The sequence below is a fragment of the Anopheles bellator genome, chromosome 2 (assembly GCF_943735745.2).
Source record: "Anopheles bellator chromosome 2, idAnoBellAS_SP24_06.2, whole genome shotgun sequence".
In the NCBI taxonomy this organism is placed as follows: Eukaryota; Metazoa; Arthropoda; class Insecta; order Diptera; family Culicidae; genus Anopheles; species Anopheles bellator.
Window position 1 is genome coordinate 50,249,446 of NC_071286.1, and position 21,540 is coordinate 50,270,985.

Sequence of the window (21,540 nt, forward strand, 5' to 3'; positions counted from 1 at the left end):
AGCCTCTAGAGCACACAGATCCCGCCACACGATCGAGGATCACGTGCTGACCACACAGTATCATGAGAACTCACCCAACCAGCTACCAATTTCAACGCCTGAGGGTAGCCACAGTGTAGCTGAAGTTGTAATCAATGGCCCGAAAATTCCCTTGATTGTAACACACCACCGACAGGTGCGTGATGAAGTAACTGTGGGCAAAACCAACCATTGCAGGAAACCAAAGGATACAGTACAATGTAGCGAATCGGCATTCGAAGTTCGGCCCTTTACACAAACGATTGAATCGCACCTCGGAAGGCCAGTAAAAGAAGACGGCGAGTCTAGCAATTCTGGAGAAAGTTGTTACTCTGGCAGGAAAAGCGTGGCTAGAACGGATGCCTTCTGCAAGGATACAGACAATGTTGACTTTCATCGTTACACACAACCTCAGGAATTCGCTATTAATTCGCTTGATGAAGCGGATATTCGAAAGCACTGTGAGGCACGAAGTTCTTCCGGAAATGAGAATGATCAAGTCGCCCACAGCCACTCATTTCGTAGTCGTGATAGTGCCACTAAAAGTACGAGCACTGAGCGGAACGAGAGTTCAGTATATCGCAGCTCTAATCAGTCAAACTATCATACCGGATGCCAAAATCGATTGAGACTGCCGCCAACATCTCCGTTTTCGCCACTCGCCCCGGTGTGTTCTGTTGTGTCCCCATCCTCGTCGAAATTTAGCGAGAGGTGAGTGACGTCTCTGCATCTACTTCACGGTAGCCGCGCCTCCGTGTGTGTACTTGGCATTCGTTTCTTCGGTTCTTCCAAATCCTGAGTTCGGCGGCAACTCCTATGGTCGACAGCCGCTCCAATCAACCACACCAGTCAACTTTGCATATAGGCTCGGTACTAAAGCAGTACCAACGGTCATGGGCGGAAACTTACCTGTACTGGAAAATGGCAAATTCAAATACTTGATTGCTCAGCATACCATGCTCAGCGAACGATTCCTCTTTTGAGTTCTTCTGTATGTTATTTTCGTTTCTGGGGACGATTTCGTTAGGCAGTAGCAGCAAAAGCAGTCCCTTCGTATATAAAAATATTGTTTTCTATTATTGTAGGATGTAAGGCAACTAGCGTGTGAAAATAAATCATTCGAAATGTGTTGTGTTGGTATTTTTTTATTTTTTATTTATTATATATTAGGTGTAGCAATTAATAAGTGCGGTTGTACAATAGATGGCATTACTCACAAAATGTATCAAATATTTTTTAGATGAAATATGTGTTTGATAGCTACTGTCATTGCGCATCTAACGCAGTATAGATTGTTTGGTCAAAGTGCAAACAACATCTGTTTTAACAATTTGAACATGTCATGTGATGTTCCTGATAGAGTGATAGAGCGGGGCGTACCTTTTCATTACTGTTTGCACGGCAGAAAAAAGGGTCTTGTACCGAATCATCACTGATGATGAAAAGGGGAGTTATTATAAGAAACCTAAACGCAAAAATCCCTGGATACAGCCTGGTGAACTAGGTCCATCGCAACCAAAGCGAAATATGCACTGCACAACGATTATGCTGTGCATATGGTGGGATATGAAAGGTGTGGTGTATTTTGAGTTTTTTAAACCTAATGAAATTATTGAAGGACAATCCCATCAACAACAATAAATGCATTTGAAGCATTGCTTTGGCAGAAAGTAGTAGCTAACGACTGACAATACTTTCATTAAGGTAGTAATACGTTTTGTTGTTGTAATTAGGTCACAAATGTCGAAAAAAACGCACAAAATTAATTGCTACTACTAATATTTATTTCGAACGCTGTTCTTTGATTTTCCAATATTGTTTTTTTTCTTCCAGTAGCAATTTGTTATTACTGTTATTATTATAGTTGGTTACCTGTGATATTATACGAATTAATAAATTGCCAGTACAATGATTTGTGCTGTGGAGTGCCACGCAGTTTTTCTAGCATAGCACTGACAAGAATTTCTTAGCTTATGAGTGCAATTTTTCTGATGGACTTAATCGATAAATTGAGCATGAAAACAATGTGTCTTTATCTTGACAAAATATCGAACTAGACCGTACTTTGGTCAATATTTCTACTTCATTTTTGTGCAATTTATCGAAAAGGGTCAACGTTCGAACTGATTTCACCATAAAACAAAGTTTAATTTTGGACAATTTGAAAACCACTCTTTCACATTCAACCCGAAAGCATTAACCACTGTCGCCGTAGATTCAGGCGACTTCATAACTTTACCGAATCAATTGTTATAGCAAGACTATCTGACCGGAGCTGTTTCGAGAAGGTGTTTGAACGGATCAAATCAAAGCTGACACTAAATATTATTATTATTTATTATTATCGCGTATCGCGTATTTATTATACAGTATCACGAGAAAACCAACTGTCAAAACGGGTTCTGTCAAATGAAAGCTCCACCATTCATGTGCTGCCGAAAATGTATTTTAACTTACATTCTACTTTTTATGGTGCACGCACGTGATGATTTTCACAAAGCCTTTCGGCAAATGCGAAATTGATTCACTAATTTCCATTTTTTTTGTATCTGTTGCATCTTCTTTCATCATCATCGGTAACTTGTCCTACTGAAAAATGGTGGCCAATAGATCGAACCATCCGCTCAATCATCCGAGACTGTCCTCTGGCGGCGGCGGAAGTAGCAGCAGTGGTGGCAGTTGGTACGGCTGCAACAGTAGCACCGTCGCAGGAAGCACCGAAAGCCCCTCGTCGAGCACCACCGGAGCAGCAGATTCAGCGACCGGATCAATTGTTGCAGCATCGTCCGCTGGCGCGCCACACAACGGTGGCGGGGTGGTCCGGTCAGCGGTTGGCTACGGCTGCTCGGTAGCACCATTCGACAGTGGACACTCCAACACTGGTCTGAACCACAGCAACAACAACAACACCGGCAGCAGCAGCAGCAACAACTACGATGGATACGGAGTGAAGAAGAAACTGCAGCAATCGTTTGGTTCGATTCACCGGTCAGGTGCCGAGTCGGAGTCGACCAGTGAGCTGCCGTCGTCCTACCACCATAGCAATCACCTCTATCAACTTCACCAAAATCACCAGCACCACGCCAACAACAACTATCAGCAACAGTACCCACGTTCCCATCATCATAACCGCTACACATCGCCGTCGCACGGTGGACACTACCAGCCGCCGTCGTCACATCATCCGCACCAGCATTACCACCACTCGGCGCTGCCCGATGGTGGTCCCGCGTCGATCGCATCCGCATCAACCGCAGGCGCCGTCGTGAGCGTTGCTCCTGGCAGCGAACGGCTACCGAACCATCACAACGCGCAGCCGTACCAGTATAGCAAAAATCATCACAATCACCAGCAGCATCGCAGCTCGGTCTCTCGATCGCGGTCCCGGTCGCCCGCCAGTTCGTCCTGCTCGTCGACGCCCAGCAACGGCAGTGCGACGGTCGATCAACCTGGCGGCACGACGTCAGCGGTGGGTCGCGGTGGAGGAGGTGGAGCGTCGTCGGTGGTTGGTTTGTTGCCTGCCTCTTATGGGCGCGATGCTCCGCAGCAGCAGCACGGCCCCTCAACACCAATAGTTTCTCGTACCCTGTTGCAGTCAGTCATCTCGACGGCCGCTGCCGCCGCCGCCGCCGCAGCAACAGCAGCAACAACTACATCGTCGACGACGCTCAGCGGAAGGGGCATTAGCAACACCACCACCATCAGCAACAGCAACGGCGGCACCACGAACAACAGCACCAGCGGTCTCGCTAATAATGCAGCTAACGGTTCAGGCCAACAAAGTAGTAGCAGCAGCAGCAGCAGCAGCAGCAGCAGTAGCAGCAGCAGCAGCAGTAGCAGCTGCAGCAGTAACAACAACCACAGTGGCTGTAGTACTGTCAACAGCAGCAACCACCCAGGCGTTGGTGTCGGTGCCGTCGGCAGCAACAGTAAAACGACGACGACGACGGGTAGTGCCGCCGGTGGTGGAGGAGCGGGTGGAGGAGCTGGAGGAGGCGGCATTGGCGGCACCGGAAGCGCGCCCGCCGCTGCTGGTCTCAGTAACGGCGGCGGCAGCAGCAACAGCAGCAGCAGCAGCAGCAGCAGCAGCGGTGCAGCAGCTGCAGTAGTGATCAACTGCCACTCGGACGACCATCGGCCGCTGGCGATCTGTGTGCGCAATCTGCCGGCCCGTTCCTCCGACACCTCGCTCAAGGATGGGCTGTTCCACGAGTACAAGAAGCACGGCAAGGTGACGTGGGTGAAGGTGGTAGGGCAGAGCACCGATCGGTACGCGCTCGTGTGCTTCAAGAAGCCGGAAGATGTCGACAAGGCGCTGGAGGTGTCGCACGATAAGCTCTTTTTCGGCTGCAAGATAGAGGTGGCCCCGTACGAGGGCTACTACGACGTGGAGGACAACGAGTTCCGGCCGTACGAGGCGGAGCTGGACGAGTACCACCCGAAGGCGACGCGCACGCTGTTCGTCGGCAACCTCGAGAAGGACATTACCGGGAGTGAGTTGCGCCGGCACTTCGAGTGCTTCGGCGAGATCATTGAGATAGACATTAAGAAGCAGGGCGCGAGTGCGTACGCGTTCTGCCAATATTCGGACATCGTGAGTGTAGTGAAAGCGATGCGTAAGATGGACGGTGAGCACCTGGGCAGCAATCGGGTGAAGCTCGGGTTCGGCAAGTCGATGCCCACGAACTGCGTCTGGATCGACGGGGTCGGGGAGGGCGTCAGTGAGCACTACCTGGCGGCACAGTTTAACCACTTCGGCCCAGTGTCGCAGGTGACGGTCGATCGCGAGCGCAAGCTGGCGCTCATCTACTACGAACAGGTGCAGCAGGCGCAGGCCGCTGTGAAGGAGATGCGCGGCGTGATGCTGCGCGGCCGAAAGCTACAGGTAGACTTTGCGTCCCGCGAGTGTCAGGAAGCGTTTTTCGATAAGCTAGAGAAGCAACAGCAGCAGCTGTTGGCATCCGCCGCGAGTATGGCGGGATCGACGGCGACGGCGGCGGCTCCGTCGTCTGCCCCCCCGTCAGGGGCATCTTCGTCGTCATTCGGATCACCCCGGTTCGGTGGCGTTACCGGAGGCGAATCCGGTGCTGCTACTAGTAGTGGTGGGGCCGGGAGTGTTAGTAGTAACAGTATCAACGCACCCTCCGCTGCTGCCGCACCTGCCACCTCCTCGACGAATCGGAATCGGACTTTGGGGGGCGCATCGTTCAGCCGGCCGGGAAACCCTCTCAGTGCTATGGGAGGCGGCGTGGTGGTGGGTGCAGCAGGCAACGGTGGTGGTGGTGCGAACAGTGGCAGCAGTTCGCCTCGTGTCGATCCGTTATCGGTAACCGGAGGTGGTGGTGGCAGCTCACGCGGGGGCGCTAATAGTGGTTCCGGTGCCGGTGCCGGTGGTGTGACTAGTGGCACGTCATCGACGTCCCGATCGAGGATCGTGCGCTATTCGAGCGACGATTACTACTCGGAGGGTGCGACGAGTGGTGGTGGTGGCGGTGTGAGTAGTGATCGGAGGTTTCGAAGCTACGACGAGTACAGTCAAGGCTCGGCTGCCAGCTCGTCCCACGAGGACGAACGGTACGACCATGAGACGTCGAGCAGCAGCAGCAATCGCAACAACGCCGCGTCCCTCTCCGATCGGCTGGCTCCTGCTGCCACCCTGTCTGAATCGTCACCCGGCGTTTTGGGCTCCTCCAACCCACAGTCTGGCAACGGACACTCGACCTCGATCCAGTCACGCCTGGCTGGCGGCGGCGCCGATGTCGATCATTCGCCATCGGCGACGACGACCACTGGGTGCAGCAGTTTACGGAAGCGGAGCGACAAAGGCTCAGGTACAGGCGATCGCTTTGCTAGTGTACTACCTAGCATAGTAAAAGAATCGATTTTCAACACTAACACTTTGCCTTTCTCCCCGACAACACAGGTGGACAGGATAGCAACAACATTCGCTACCTTCAGAAGGAGCGTGTACATATACTAGAACAGCTTGAGGAATGCCCGTCCAGTGGCGATGAGCTGGTGAGCCCAAAGAAGCGTATCAAATACAACTCGGACGGCCACCATCACCATTACCATCAGCAGCAGCAGCAGCCGCATCATCAAGCGAGTGATCCCGATCACAGCCTCCACCGTCACCACTATCATCATCATCCGCATCATCACCAAGCGAACGACGTGGGGGCCAGTGGGCGATCCCGCGATCCATCGCCGGCACCAAGTGTCTCGGCGGCGGGAGGTGGTGCGGTCGGTGGAAGCAGTACAACAACTGCCTGCGGCAACGTCAACAGCAATATGCACCATCATTACAACAGCAACAGCAGCAGCCACCACCATCCACACCACCACCATCATCATCACCATCACAATAGCAACAACAGTAGCGACAGTGGAGGGCACGGGAGTGCTGGAGGTAGCGGGGGAGTGGTAGTGTTTAGTAGCGGCAGTGGCATTCAGTCATCGTCGTCCGCGCTCACCCACCGCAAATCGATGGAGGTTCGCCGGCTCTCGGAATGTAACCTGCTGCAGTCGAAGCAGCAACAATCGCTGGCTAGCAGCGGTAGTGGTTCCTCGGCAAGCAACGCCAACAACAGCCGCCGACCGTCCATCGAGACCACGTCGTTGCGCGATCTGCGACACTCCAGCAGCAGTAGCGCCGGCAACGGCAGCAGTGCTGCAGCGAGCGCGCATCAGTCCCATCATCTGGAAGGAAGTGGCGCGAACAGTAGCAGCAGCAACCATTCCGCGCACTACACACACCACCTGAGCAAGCGGCGAAAAGTGATCTCTAACGAAGGAGGAGCGTCCGGCACTGGCAGCAGCAGTCTGGCGGCCAGCAGCGCTGCTGGTGCTTCGTCGTCGGCGGCGACGGCGTCGAGTACGGCGAGCGGTGGCACTGTGGGAGGCGCCGCTGGAAGCAGCAGCACCGGCAGCGGCACGGGGTTGTCATCGTCTAACGAGCATCACCATTCGTCGCGCGGCCGTGGCCATCAACTGCACTCACTCCATTCGCACGAAGCCAGCGGAGGCGAGAGTGCGGACGGCTCCCGTCCCGGGACCCCGCTGTGCGATGAGCGACCCGAGAATTTGCTACTCCCGAGCGAACCGCGCCGAATACCGACCGGTCGGTCGTACAATCAGGAACCGCTAGTATTGCCGCTGCCACGGTTTGCGATACAAGTGTTTGCCCAAAATCGGCTCAATGCGTTGCAACAGCAGCAGAGTGCGTCGGGATCGCCCACGGTCACTTTGACGTCCTCGACGTCGACGTCGGCAGTGGATCGTCATTCGGCTAGTGGCACCGCAGGAGGAAGCGGAACTACGACCACGGCCTCGTCCGTCGGGAGTGTCGTTTCTTCTGCGGCACAGCAAAACCTTTCGTCGCTTACGTCGAATTCTAGTCTCCCGGGCGGCCCACACCACAGTAGCAGCAGTAGCAGTAGTAGCAGCAGCAGTAGCTGTAGCAGCAGTAACAGCAGCAGCAGTGGTAGTCGCGCACTTTCTAGCCCACCGCCACCAACTTCGGCACCGGCAACTTCCTCCTCCGCGTCGAAACTAACGCTCTACATACCTTCACCTGCAGTGCCGGGCATTAGTGGCAGTTCCAGTACAGGGTCCGCTGCGCCCCACCACCACCACCCGGCGTTAGAAGCGGTACCGGCCAGTCCGCCACCTCGAGCTCCCTCCGTCAGCTCGACGTCAAGCGACTCGAGCGACCTTGGGTTCGGTCCCTCGGTATCACCCTCGCTAGAGGAACGTATCAAGACGCTCGACGAGATGTACGAACGATGGTCGGGCAGCAGCCAAGCGGCGGCCGTTGGTCGGCTGGGCGTTGCTGGCACCCCCGGAGCCATGGGCGGGAGCGCAACTCCGACAAGCCTTCTGACCATTGCTGGCGGTCACAGTGCAACCAGCAACAACTCCAGTGATCACTTCCTGCCCACCGATCGGCACCACCAGCACTACCAGCATGGTGGTGGAAGTGCGGGTGCCGTGGGTAGCAAGGGTAGCTACGTGAACAGTAACCACCACTCGCTTCATGGGCATCACTCTCAGCATCATCATCTGCCGGCCACTGGCGGCGCTTCTTCCTCGTATCATCAACAACAGACGTCACAGCGTCTGCAGCACTTCAACAATCACCTCGCTGGCGTGGAGAGCAACGTCCTCCTTCATCATCACCACCATCACAGTCGCCAAGCTTCACCGTCGTCCATCAACACCCCTACCGGCGGCAGCACCCCTTCGTCATCGTTTCGCAACAAACTGCTCGATCTCGACGTACACGAGGTTCCACCCTCGGACATCGTCAAATCAGTGCTCTCAAAGAAGTCCATCTTCGATGAGGATCTCAAGCGGTTGGAAAACATTGGCGACAAGTATGAGCCGCGCGATTTTGCCAACTACTCGAAAGCTAGTTCCACGCTGGTCGTCGCAACCGGTGGTCCACCCACGACTCCCGTGCCTGGGTGCAGCAGCATCATGGGGTTAACTACTACTCCATCACCATCCCTTAACGCCGCCACGCAATCGCCAGTCCATTTGGGGGTGTGCAACAAAACAACAGTTCCATCTCCAGCCAGCAGCAGTGCAGGCCTGGTTCCTCTGTTGCCGGTGATAACGTCGGTGGCAGTCACCGGTACAGTGACGGCTGCTGTTGCCGCAACAACAGCTTCCACTGCGAACGCACAGCGAGTTAGTAGCAGTACCTCTGTTTCTCCGCTAAACAGTCCTCAACCCTACAACAGTCCCAACCCTTCAGTCAAGTCCGGTTTGCAGTACCCGTTCCCCAGTCACCCAACGTCACTGGCGGCCGGGGCAAAATCGACGTCATCATCGCCCTCCATTGTTGGTAGTTCAGCAGCGGGCACAGTGATAGCTGCTGCCACTGTAGCTGGTGCCAGCGACACCACATCTACGACGACAACGACGACGGCAACAGTCGATGCGACGCTACCAACAACGCCGTTGCTGTTGGCTGGCAAAGGTAGCGGCCACACCACCACAACAACCAGCAGCAGCAACCACACCGCACCAACGACGACTTCAGCTCAGTCGTTCCCGTCCGTTAATAGTAGTAATAGTAATAATAGTACGCATAGCATTAATACGAATAGTGCTGTGACAGCGGTATGCAGTGCTACTATTGCATCGACAATACTACCCTCGACTGCTGCTGCTGGTGGTGGTGGCGGCGGCGGCGGCGGGATTGCTGCTCCTACTACCGTTAGCTCGTTGACGACGTCGTCTTCATCGTCAACATCCACGCCGACGCCGTCAATCAGTAAACCAAAGACCAATGTTTTAAATAAAAGTATTAGTTTAACGGAAAAAACAAGTACAAAACCTAGCGGTAACAACAGTAATAATTTAATCAACAATAGTAATAGTAAAACTAGTGGTAGCAGCCACAACAGCATCGGCACCATCAGCAGTAGCAGCAGCGCCAGCGCCAGCAACAATAGTAGTTCTTCTAGTGTCAATCACCAACCGTCTTCATCAGCTTCTGCGACTCTCGGTGCTGGTGTGCCGCCGACAGGAACGGCAACAAATAATGGCGCAAGTAGTGAAGCCCTGCCTCCCAAGCTGCTGTCTGCGCCAGCAACAACGATAGCCTCACCCGGCAGTACAAATGTGGGAACCTTGAAGAGTGCCGGAATGACGCCCGATGAGCAGTCTCATTCCAGCAACACCGCTGCTGGTGGTAGCGAACCAGCGAAAGAAGAAGCTACTGGAAGTAGCGGCAAGTCTGGCAATAGTTGCAGCAGCAGCAGCAGCAAACATCATAAAGATCGTCGGAAACTGTCAACGGCCTCATCCTCGTCGTCGTCAACATCATCGTCGAGTTTTGCGTCCTCGCCGGTTGGCGGGGGCCAAAGTGGTAACCCGCTGGCCGTAGCTGAGGAGGCGGAGCGCGAGGAGTTAGCAAAGCCACCGCCTGGAAAGCATGCCACCAAGTCGAGTAAATCGAATTCCTCGCATCACCACCATCGTGACGGCGGCAGCGGACACCATCATCGTGATGGGAGCGACGGAAACCATCATCATCGCAGTCACCACAGCAGCCACCGGCACCATAGCGACAGTGTCAGCAGTAATAGTAGCAATGGCAGCAACAGTGGAAGTGGCTTGAAGAACAGCACCTACAAAGACGCCGAGCGTAATCACGTGGCCGCTGCGAGTGGTGAGGGAACGATCGGTATCGGCAGCGGCTGTCGTGATGAGTTTGACCGCTTGAAACAGGAAGCGGCAGCGGCGGCAGCAGCAGGAGGTGGATCGATTGCCAATGCAACGACGGCAGCAGTGTCGTCGGGAAGCTCCAATTCGAAGCGCAAAGACAAGACCGAACGAGAAGATCGCCATAGCAACGACGACGATCATCGCCACCGGAAGAAGGAGGAAGGATCGAGCGAACAGCGGTCGAATCATGCAAGCGATCGTGAAAAAGATCGTAACCCGGCGTCGGAATCGGGAAGGGACCGAAAGGAGCAGCGACAACAGCAGCAGCGTGGTGATGAGCAGGAAAAAGGGCTCGAGAAAGATGGTCGCTGTTCGTTCACTAAGAGTGTGGCGAATGATTCGGACGCGAAGAGCGCGCATCACAACGCTAGTGATGAGTGCACGCCAGCGGTGCACCATCATCATCAGCACCTGCCGCATCATCATCACCGGGACAAGGACCGTCGGGATCGTGTCAACTCGACCGGTAGTGGGTCGCCTGTGAGAAGCTCAAAACGCCGTCTCAGTTCACAGGACAGCAACGAGTCGACGCTGGAAGATGCGGGAACACTGAAAAAGGTGCGATCGTCGGGTACCCAGGACGCTGCTGCAACGGGCACTAGCGTTGCTGGCAGTGGCAATGGATCGAAAATCAACGAACGACGGGATTCGGGCAAAGAAAGTCGAAAGGAAAACAGTAAGCACCATCATAAAAGCAACAGCAACAGTAGTTGTGGTCACAACAACCATCGTTCCACCGACAAACTTCCATCGTCGTCGTCATCGTCTTCGGCCTCGAAATCCGCCTCTGGGACGCCGGCGTCGATCGTCAACAACAGCACCACCTCCTCGGAGAAAGGTGCGCCGACAAAGTATCACGAAAATTACACTGACACCAACCACAAGCAACAGCAACAAACAGCGACGGCAGCGCAACAACAACAACAGTACCTCCTCGAAGAGCGCCGCAAGGAGATCGTATTTTCGAGCGAAAATAACCCAACGGAAGCCGATCGTAGCGTCAGTTCCTCCAGTGTGAGTGGTAGCACACCGCATCACCATCATCACAAGCACAAGGAGCGCTATCACGAGAAGCACAAGTCCAAGAAGAGCCGCGAATCTTCCCGGGACAAGGAAAACGCTCAGACGGCGGCCAACTTTCCCGGTGACAGCAGTTACGCGGAAAATCGTTCGACCAGCGACGAAGAGGAACAGAACCGACGGATACGGTACAAGAAGGAGCGCAAAGAGTTGCAGGAGTTTGCGAAACAACGATTTCACCACGGTTCGGCTGCCGGAAGCACGGGTCGGCTGGCGTCGGAGAGCACTACCGGTGTAACCGATTACAACAAAGCGCCCACCACCAGCAGCAGCGGCAGTCTGGGTGGAGTGAAGCTGCCCAACGCCGGTGCTGGTAGAGAGCGGAACCGTTCCTCGCAGCCAGTCAGTCGTGCCGAATCGTCCGCCGAGGAGGGTGGCCGGATGGACAAGGCTGGAGGAATGGTATATGTGGGGGTGAAAAAGTGTCGCTCGAACAGCAGCCGAGGGCGCGGGGCGGCCAACACCGGCTCCGAGACGGACGACTCGGACGAGCCCACGAAGAAGCACTCGATCTTCGACATTCCTGACGATGGGCCAAACATTTCCATGTACGACAAGGTGAAGGCCCGGTCCTGCAAGAACATGCAAAAGCAGGAAGAGGAGAAAAAGATCAAGGCTAAGTTCTCGCAGCTGAAGCAATGCCGGGCGAAGCGGGAGGAGGGCAAGAACCGGTCCAAGAGCTGGGGCGAAGACGGCGAGGACGATTCCGATTCGGATGCGATGCACTCGGACGTGACAATCATCAGTGGCAGCAAGTACAACCACAAGGAGCACAACAAGAGCGGCATGGTGACGACGACAACCACCGACGACGAGGAGGATCACGGCCATCCGGCGACACCACGCCACGCGCGTCGAAGAAGTCACCCGAAGGGTTCGTCGTTGGCTTCGGATTCGGAGGAAGAGTCTGCCGCCGGCGATGGCAGTGGCAGCCAGAGTCAGCATCACCACGGCCACCATCACCACGGTCGGCACGACGGTTATCAGCAGCAGCAGCAGCAGCAGCAGCATCAGAAGCACCGGATACTGTTCAATCGGGACCGATTGAACGACCTCTGTGATGACGAGAGCAGCGAAGGTGGCGGCGGTGCAAGGGAACAGCGGCGTACCGGCCACCGGCACCAAGATAAGCTGAACTGTCGACGTAGCGGCAGCGGCGCCATAACATCCCTGAGCGGCGAGGAGAAGCGAGCGGCGCGCAAGATGTCCCGCTCGACACGCATCCAATCGGATACGGAAACCGACGACGAATCGGTGGCACGGGGCGAGACAATGCGCAAGAAGTCACAGCCACCGCATCAACCTGCCTCTGCCGAAGGAACCAGGATATCGGACGCGGAATTCGATCGCATCAACGACAAGATAGGACGCATGTTTGCCGAACCGACGGAGGCTGGCGGACAGCCGTTGCTGGATTCGGTTAAAATCAAAAAGGAAGTCAAAAGCGAAGACGATGAAGCCTTGGCAGCGGTGCAAGAGGACCGGAAACCAGCGACCGTGAAAACCATGCCCGGCGTATTGCCGGACGGGTGCGCGTCAGTTGCGGCCTCGCTTGCAGAGCAAAAGGTGACGTCGTTCGCCCTGATCGCAAGCGACATCTCCGACGACGATGTGGTGAAAACAGTGATCAAATCGGAACATCCAAAACCGACAGCCACCGCCGGTCTCACAGCAATGGTAAAACAGGAACCAGCGTCCGATCCGTCGTCGTACAAATCGTCCGGCTACAACAAAGAGCAACGTAGTTCGTCCATGCGTGGCGACCTGGACAGTACCACCACCGCCAGTAGTGTACCCACGACTAAACTGGAGCCGCCTGGCCACTCGGATTCGAAAAAGAAACATAAACGAAAGCAGAAACGCAACAAATCGCTGGAAGGCGCTGCTACGGCGGGTAACAGCAACTACGAGCTGTTGGAGAAAGATGGCGGCGTGGTCACGAGTGTCACGAGCGCGGGAGGCACTGTAGCGATCCCCTTAGCGACGATGCCCGTCGAAGGTGCAAGTAGCGGCGATGCTCAACCATCGCCATCCATCGTATCAGCTGCGATCCCACAAACCTTGTTGTGCAATCCGGTACCGGTGCCGGTACCGGCCGCGGTACACACCTCGAGCGGAGCAGCGTCGTACGAGGAGACGAAATCGAAAGCAGTCGCCGACGCCGACGCCCCAACAGCTTCGTTGTCTTCGTCATCGTACAATCGGAAGAAACACAGCGGGAAGAAGGATAAGCGGCGTGATCGGTCGAAGGAGGACTACGAGAAGTCTTCCTCGTCCAACAATAGCAGTCGATCGAAGAAACCGAAAAACCGTTACAAAGATGGCAACGTTGGCAGCAGCAGCACCGCCGGCGGCACCAACAACGGTGGCGGTGGCAATAGTAGCAGCGTCAACAGTAAGTTCCTCGACATGGAGCTGTTTGGGCCGATATCGGATGAAGACGAATCACAGCACTCTTCCGTGGAGACCGAAGTGTCCAGCATCAGTGGTGGTGGTGGCGGCGGCGGCGGCAGGGCGAAACCGCAAGGCTCGTTGGAATCGACGGATGATCACCCGAAGGAAGAGATGGCGGGCGATGGTTTGTCGAGGAAGCGGTCTTCAATTGATCAGTCGGACGGTGTGAAAGGAGGATCTTTTGCGAAAACCGTTTCCTCCGTCAACCATTCGTTGACCGATGCGGTGGCGAAGGGAATAACGCCCGCAAAGGCTGCCGTGAGTGGGGGTGCGCACGCAACCAGTGAACATCACCAGCTGTACGCGGGCGTGGTCAGCGTTAGCCAGGAACCGTCTGTACCGATCGGCACGAGTGGCGATCTGACGGAGAAGGAGCGCACGAAGGATGAGTCTTCGTCGTCGTCGTCGTCACGCAAGCGCAAAGAGCGGAAGCGGCGCGATCGGGAGAAGCTTCGAGCCTCGATGGCGCTGGCACTGAAGGAGGACGAAAACAGCGTCGATCTGGATGAGGCGGGCCGTGCGCTCGAGGCGCAGCTGATGAGCGATACCGACCAGAAGGGAGAGGAGGTGTCTCCAGTGTCTTCGGCCATCGCAAGCGGCGGCCCCGCCTCTTCGCTCCTCAGCGGCAAACGGACGTCGGTGGATATGTTGGACTTGTTCCGGTACACCGACGGGGACGATAGCCTGGAAACGGCAACAACTCCGACGGCGTACGCGAGTGAAAAACGCGAACCATCCACTTCATCCGACCACAACCGAAAGGAGAAGAAAAAGAAAAAGAAGCGTGGCAAGGAAGAGAAACATAAGCACTACCATGGCAGCAGCAACACCACCCCAAGCGTAACTGACAACAGTGCCCTTCTTCCAGGTGCTGCACCCGCACCAACTTCTTTGTCATCTGCTTCTTCAGCAGGCCTCGCTGGCACCGGCACCGGCACCGGTCACAGCACCGGAAGCGAGGTGAAGAGTGGTCAAGCAAACAGCCAACAGCAACCGCCAACCACGACGCCAGTTACTCCGTCGATCAATAAGCTGTCGCTGGACATCATATCCGCCCAGCAGGAAGATTCAAAGCACAGCCTCAGCAAACCGTCGCCAAGCTTGCCGTGCCTGCTGGACGAAAGTCCACCTCCGTCGAACAAGCAGCAACTGACGGCACAGACCAACGCAGTCCCATCCGCCGAAAGCTCTCCTCCGTCGCCCATACCGATGAACGCAACCGCGAACCGTGAGCTCACCTGCTCGACACCAACCTACGAGTTTGGAGAGGTTAATAGCAACAACATCAGTCTAGAGGACGCGCCAGCGGTGATCACCTCAACCAATCCCACGAAAGGCAAGCGCAAGTCGGACAAAGTGATTCCCGGCTTCGGGCTAGATCTGGACGAGCAGATCCACGAGAAAGCGGTAATGTCCATTTCCGGAGAGTTTGGCGGGGAAAACTTTGGCAAGGATCTCGAACTACAAGCGCCGTCGTCCAAATCTAAGCCTACCGACAAGAGCCATCAGCAGTTGTTGAAGGAAAAGATCGACGAAGCGACAAAGACCCTCGGTGGCGGCAGCCTCGAGGAAAAGTCGCGCGTAGTCATTTCACAGGAGGAAACGGAGGACGCGGTTGCTGCGCTGTTGGGCGAGAGTTTCGGTACTTCCAATACGCCCGACTTTTCCGACATGATGTACAGCGATCCGGCCGAGGAAGAGCAGCTGTCGGCCAAACTGCATCAGGAAGAATCGCCGCAGATCCCGGAAGAGGACGATGAGGAGATGAAAAAGGCGATCATGAGCCTAAACGCAGAGGAGCTGGATATTAAAGCAGACACCCCGCAGTCAGAGCACGATCTACAGATAGACACTGACACGGACGATGCCAACGACGACGAGCAGCTGCAACATCCAAGCAATCTGCTAAGGTTCGACAATCCACCCAAGACACCCGACGTCGATCTTAGTCAAATCGGAAAGCCGCTCATCACCACCGCGGTGGCGGCCGGTGATAAACTCGAGACGAGTCCCTTGACGCCGACACAGGTAATCACCTCCTCGGGATCGTCGGCCAAAAAGGACAGCCTCAGACAGGAATTACCCAACACCCCCGGTAAACACGTCATTCCGCTACCGAGCGAGGACCCGTTGAACGTTGCCGAAGGAAAATCTGCTGCGCTGAAAAAGCCCGCTAGCAATCCGGACGGTGATGCGCATCAGCCCCCGGTCGTGGGTCATAAGATCGCCACCACCACATCAACGATTAGCAGCACCATTCTCAAAGAGCAACTACGCGCCACAACTGCAATGACAACACAAACTACGACGACGACTGCCACAGTTGCCGCAATAACAATCGCTTACCCGTCAGTGGCTGTAAAAGCGCCCATTTCTTCGCCAAATGCCGGACCAAGACTAGGAGTCCCCTCGTCCCAACAACAGACATCGGGCACCATCCGACATTCGGCGTACATGGGACAAGCGCCACCGACGATCACGATCCCGGAACAGCAACCGATCATCTATCACCACCAACACCACTCTGCTGCTGGGCCCCAGTCGGACACGAACACGGTACAATCACCCCGTGGGCTTGGCCTTCAGTCGCCCAAGATGCAAATGGCTTCACCATTTGCTCGCACGTCCTCACCCAACACTGCGCTGCGTACTTCAGCGGGTGGTGCTGGTAGCAACCGTCAATCACCGCAGCTCAGCCCGGTATTCCTCCCGCAACAGGCGACCGGAGGAGGAAGTCCCCAGACGACGGTGTCGGCAACAACGCCAACAACCGCTTCGACGATGATCATTCACCCAAGCGGACACCATCACGTCGTGATGCATTCACCGAAGCATGGTGGCCAAACGATAACGACAACAGCATCAGGGCTTAGCCAACAACCTCCCTACCAACACCTGCAAGCCATTCCCGCAGTGAGCATTGGAGGATCGCGATTATCGGCAGTGAAATCACCTTCCACTGTCTTGTTGCCATCGAAGATCAACGAAGGGTCGACAATTAAGGCAGTTTCATACGGTCCCGTCGTCCCCGGAGGAGCCGGTCCAGTGACAATGACCCGAATCGTTACAACCGCTACGGCCGGACCACACGCAACTCAGACGACACCGACAACTGTCGGCGCACAGCCATCGTCGTCAGCCTCAGCGCTTGAATCTGTTTCAACTAAAGCGGTCAACATCGTAACCACCGGCACTCCGACGAGTGTGGTAAAAACGATTCCAACAACGGTAACAGTTCCACCATCGTCATCATCGTTATCGATGATCGGTGCCACATCGGCATTACTGAAGCCGAATACCGCCAACCTGGCACAGTCGCAGCAGCCGAACATGTCCGTCACGACGGTTGTGTACGCCGCGAATTTGACGCCGGCAACAACAGTCAGCAACACTCGACAATCGACGGTGACAACACAGGCGCATGCAAGTGTTGCAAGTGCGTCGGTCATAACCAAGCCAAGCGAAGTCGGAAACAACAATCTGGTACTGGGCGCAACCAAAGGCAAACCAGACAATAAACTGTCGGCCAATGCTCCTGTAAATAACACCATTTCGACGATCATGTCCAACCCGAACCATCAACCATCGTATGTCCCGAAACCGCCAGCGCATGTGGACGTGCTAGCCAAGCCTCCTTCTGTGGTGGTGGCGGATGACGTGTCAGGGACGAGACCGACGACCCTGGTCAAGGAACAACTGCCTGCAGACATCGACGCGAGCAAGTTGGGCGGCAGTCCGGCCAACCGTAACAAAGTGGTATCTCGCACGGGCACAGTGGAAGACCAGGAAACGGACTCGAAGGAGGACAGTGACTGTTGGTCGACGAAGGAGATCAACATTGATTCCGTGATCAAGAAGGTTGACGCGCTCTGCTCCGAGGATGAGTCGGTTACGTCACAGCAACAACAGTCATCATTGCTCACCACCGAGCCGTTGATTGACAAGGAAGCCTCAACGATTGAAATGGTCGCTAAGGGTGGAGATCGTTCGGATCAGGACGTAAAGAAGGACGAGCAAGCGGCACGGAACCAATGTTCTGCGGAAGAACAAAAGCATCGCACGGTGACAGACATTGCTGAAGACGAAGAAGCGGATGAACTGACAGCTAGTAGCAACGAGTTGCTGGAGAAGGAACACGGTAGCGCTGGTAGCGGTCGTGGCATAGGTAAACGAGGAGCGGGCGTAGGTGGACGACGTGGTGGCGGCACCGGACGCAAGCTCTCCGAAAGCAGCCATCCAACGGGCGGCAGTGTGTCGGTCAACGATAAAGCCAGCGAACAACAGGTAGCTACAAACGCTACGCTGGTGGACTCTGTAACAGGTATCCAAACGCGCACGCGTGGAGGAAAAGCCGGAGGGTCAGCCAAACGGGGCCGTGGAGGCCGAGGGGGTACTGCTGGCGCTGGTCGTGGAAGTGCTGTACCGGTTGGAGTCGGTGTAATCAGTGGCCAACAGTTGCCTATCACATCCGGATTGCAGCAGTTACCGTCGGCGGTACTATCCGCGGCAGCAGGACCAGGAGCCGCCAAACCTAGGCTAGGAATGAACGTCGGTTCTTCCGATGTCTACGAGTTCCACGATGACTCGGGCGAAGATGTGTCCAACGTTGACAAGTTGCAGTCGGCCGATGGTCCCCGTCCGCGGCTGATACTGACCATCAAAAATCAGTCGTCTGCCATGACCACGGCCCCAGCCTCTGTTATGTCCAATGTTGCTCCTATAACGGCCATAGCAACATCGAGCTCGACCAACTTGACCGCTGTCGTTAACACTGTGTCGACCGTTGCGACGAGTTCCACAGATTCCAACAACCTATCGACTGTTGCGTCACTGCCAGTACCAGTAACCGCTTCATCACAGCAGCAACAACCAATTGGAAGCGATGCCCTGGTAGCTCTATCTTCATCTAACAACAACCATCAACTGCTGGATGGTGGAAAGGAAGAAACGCCACTGCTCCCGAACGTACATACTGGAGCAGTTTCGGCAGCGAGTGCCGCGGCATCTGCGGCCGCAAACACCAGGAAGTCGCGTCGATTGCTGGAGAAAGATTTCCGCAGTACCGTGGATGACATCATCGAGGACGTCATCCGCAACGGACCATCGCCCAAAGTTTGCGGTGGTGTGGCTCCGGTTGCTCAACAGCAACCGCAGCAACACCAGCAAATGTCAACAGTTGTCCAACCAAATTCTGGCCTCAGTTTCACAACAACGGTGCAGCAACAGCAGGCTACGCAACAATCGACCTTGCAATCAACGATAGTTGCGATGAACCAGGATACTGGAAGCGGAGCGTTGCTACAGCAGGGGCAAGTGGTTTCTGCAGGCATACAGCAACAACCACCGGTTTCCAACAACGGTGCGGCTACCGAGCAACAACAACAGCACGGAGGTCAACCGGCGCGACGCACAACCAGACAGAATGCAACAACGCTGAACGGTAGGTTTCGAATGTTTCCATGTAAAAACTCACATGTTCAAAGTTTTAATGGTTTTTTTTCTCGTTTCGTGTAGCCACCGGTGCAGTGGGAGACATTCATCGCAAATCGCCCCGGAGTACACGCAAGGCCAAAGATCGGAAGACGAGCGAAACGTCAACGGATAGTAGCGACGAAAAGCCTCCACAGCCGACGGTGATTGGAACGGCGAGCGGCAACAGTGCTGCAACGGTGACTATCAAGTCGCAGATCGATGGAAAGTCCGACGATAAGCAAGTCGTCGGAAATACACTGAACGCGACCACTCCCGTGACACCCAGCATTCCGGTAACACGCCCGAACGAAACCGCCTCACTGGCTGACAAAACAAAGGAGAAATCCCTGGTCGTCAAATCGACGGCGGCGGCGTTAGTCGACGAAGCAAAGGCACCGACGGAATTCCTGGGCAACATTGGTACCCAGCACCAACAGCAGCAAGCCCCTCAGACGCTAATCGATCCAAAGACCGGCGAGATGACGGTGGTGCGCCACAATAAGGAAAGTGGCCAGTACGTACCGATGCCACCGAATGCCCCGCAGCCGCTGAAGAAGGTTATTGCCGCCGCAGCAGCCGCAGAGCAGCTCAAGGGCTCCTCGCCTACACCATCGGCACCAGCGACGCTGTTGATCGGTAGCAACCCTTCTCCCAGTGGCAATCGAACTCCTACACCGAGTTCCTCGACGGTAGCCACGGCCACGACCAAGACCGTGGTGGTTGCAGCTGTAGGAACTGCCTCTTCTGCAGTTGCTGGTGGTGGAATGGTCGTTCAACAACCGCCCGCGGTAGTCACGAAACCTCATCCTCTAAAGGCGCACGTACTAAATTCACAGCAAGTTCTGCAGCAACAGCCTCAGATTGTAGTTAAACCTGGCCAACAACAGTCAGGCATCATTACGTCACAGCAACAACAACAACCCTTCGTTACTAGTTGCCCAATAGTGCATGCTTCGGCAGTTGGACCTTCAAGCAAGTCAAACCTTCACCCCACAGCGACTACGACCGTTTCCATGGCTGCTGCTGGATCGGCATCTACGCCACATAAGCTGGCAGCGATACAACCCATCATAACAACTGCCCTAGGCCAGCAACATCCACAGCCGCCACAAATAATCATTCAGAATGCAATGCAAGCACAGCCCGCTACGATGGTGATCGGAAGCAAACAACAGCAACAACAGACAACCATCGTCGGGGGCAAGTCCGTAAGCAGCAACACTGGCATCCAGCTGCATCCACACCAACCGGGCACCGGTAATCTGTTGATCAACATTCCGTCAAACATGCATCCGGCAACTGCGGTGCAAATGTCACCTCGTCTTCATCAGCAGCAAGTGGTGATCACCAGCGCAAAACCGGCACAACCTCTGCAACAGCAACAAACGGCATCGGCGCAGATTCTTCACAAGCAGTCGCAGTCTCAGGTATCGTTTGGTAGTGCTATTGGATCTACTGCGACCGGAACTCCGCAGCAGATAATCATACACCGTGGCAAGGCGGGCGACGTGTCCGTTGGGCCACCGCTCCATCAGCAGCTTCCGGCTGGATATGCGACTGTTTTGCAAAGTGGAGGCAAAATCATCCAACAGCAGCAAGCGCAGCCACCGGGAGGAGGTGGACCGGTGATCGGTAACACGATGGTATCACAGCAACAGCCACAAATCATTGGTAAACATCCTGCGTCGGGACAAACGATTCAAATAGCCGCCAACGCGACCAGCCTTCCGGTACACTATCAAACCGGAGGAGGTGGACCGCAAGCTCCGACCACGATCGTCCACAAGGGCTCTATCACAACGGTACAGCACAAGCTGACACATGGCCAGCAGCAACAGCACAAATTGATCAACGATGTTGGTGGTTCGCCCGTGTCGCTGCATATGGTCGGTGCTAAAGGACCGATCATACATCAGGTCCCGTCGGTCGCCGGAAAGATCTTGCAAGTTCAGGCCGCACCATCAGCCACTCAAACACTGCAAACGACGTCAGCAGCTACAAGCCCTCCCGCGGGAAGTCAGCACCAGCAACAACCTCCGCAACCAGTTAGTCTCACTAAACTTGCTAATCATCATGGCTCCACGCCTTCGTCGCCATCGGCGGTAACGCAACAGCATCAGCAACAGCAACCTTCAAAGGGCGTTTCTCCGCATCTCCACCAAGCTCCCCAGATCCTGACAGGAGCCGTGGCAAGCCCACCGCTAAAACAGTCACATCTGCAGGGTCAGCAACCTATTGTGACGGGTAAGTGTCCAAGTATTTCACACTCGACACACTCTT

General features: G+C 55.2%; 1 protein-coding gene across 1 annotated transcript in view; it reads left to right on the forward strand.

The window, feature by feature from the left end:
- Positions 1–21,540, forward strand: part of LOC131207666 (protein split ends) — a 59,973-nt gene that overhangs the window by 35,744 nt on the left and 2,689 nt on the right. Inside the window, exons 2-7 of the mRNA XM_058200288.1 lie at positions 2,629–3,866; positions 3,918–4,091; positions 4,128–4,988; positions 5,043–5,849; positions 5,942–19,228; positions 19,303–21,504. Coding sequence (XP_058056271.1) covers positions 2,629–3,866; positions 3,918–4,091; positions 4,128–4,988; positions 5,043–5,849; positions 5,942–19,228; positions 19,303–21,504 — 18,569 coding nt within the window. The remainder of the gene's footprint in view (positions 1–2,628; positions 3,867–3,917; positions 4,092–4,127; positions 4,989–5,042; positions 5,850–5,941; positions 19,229–19,302; positions 21,505–21,540) is intronic.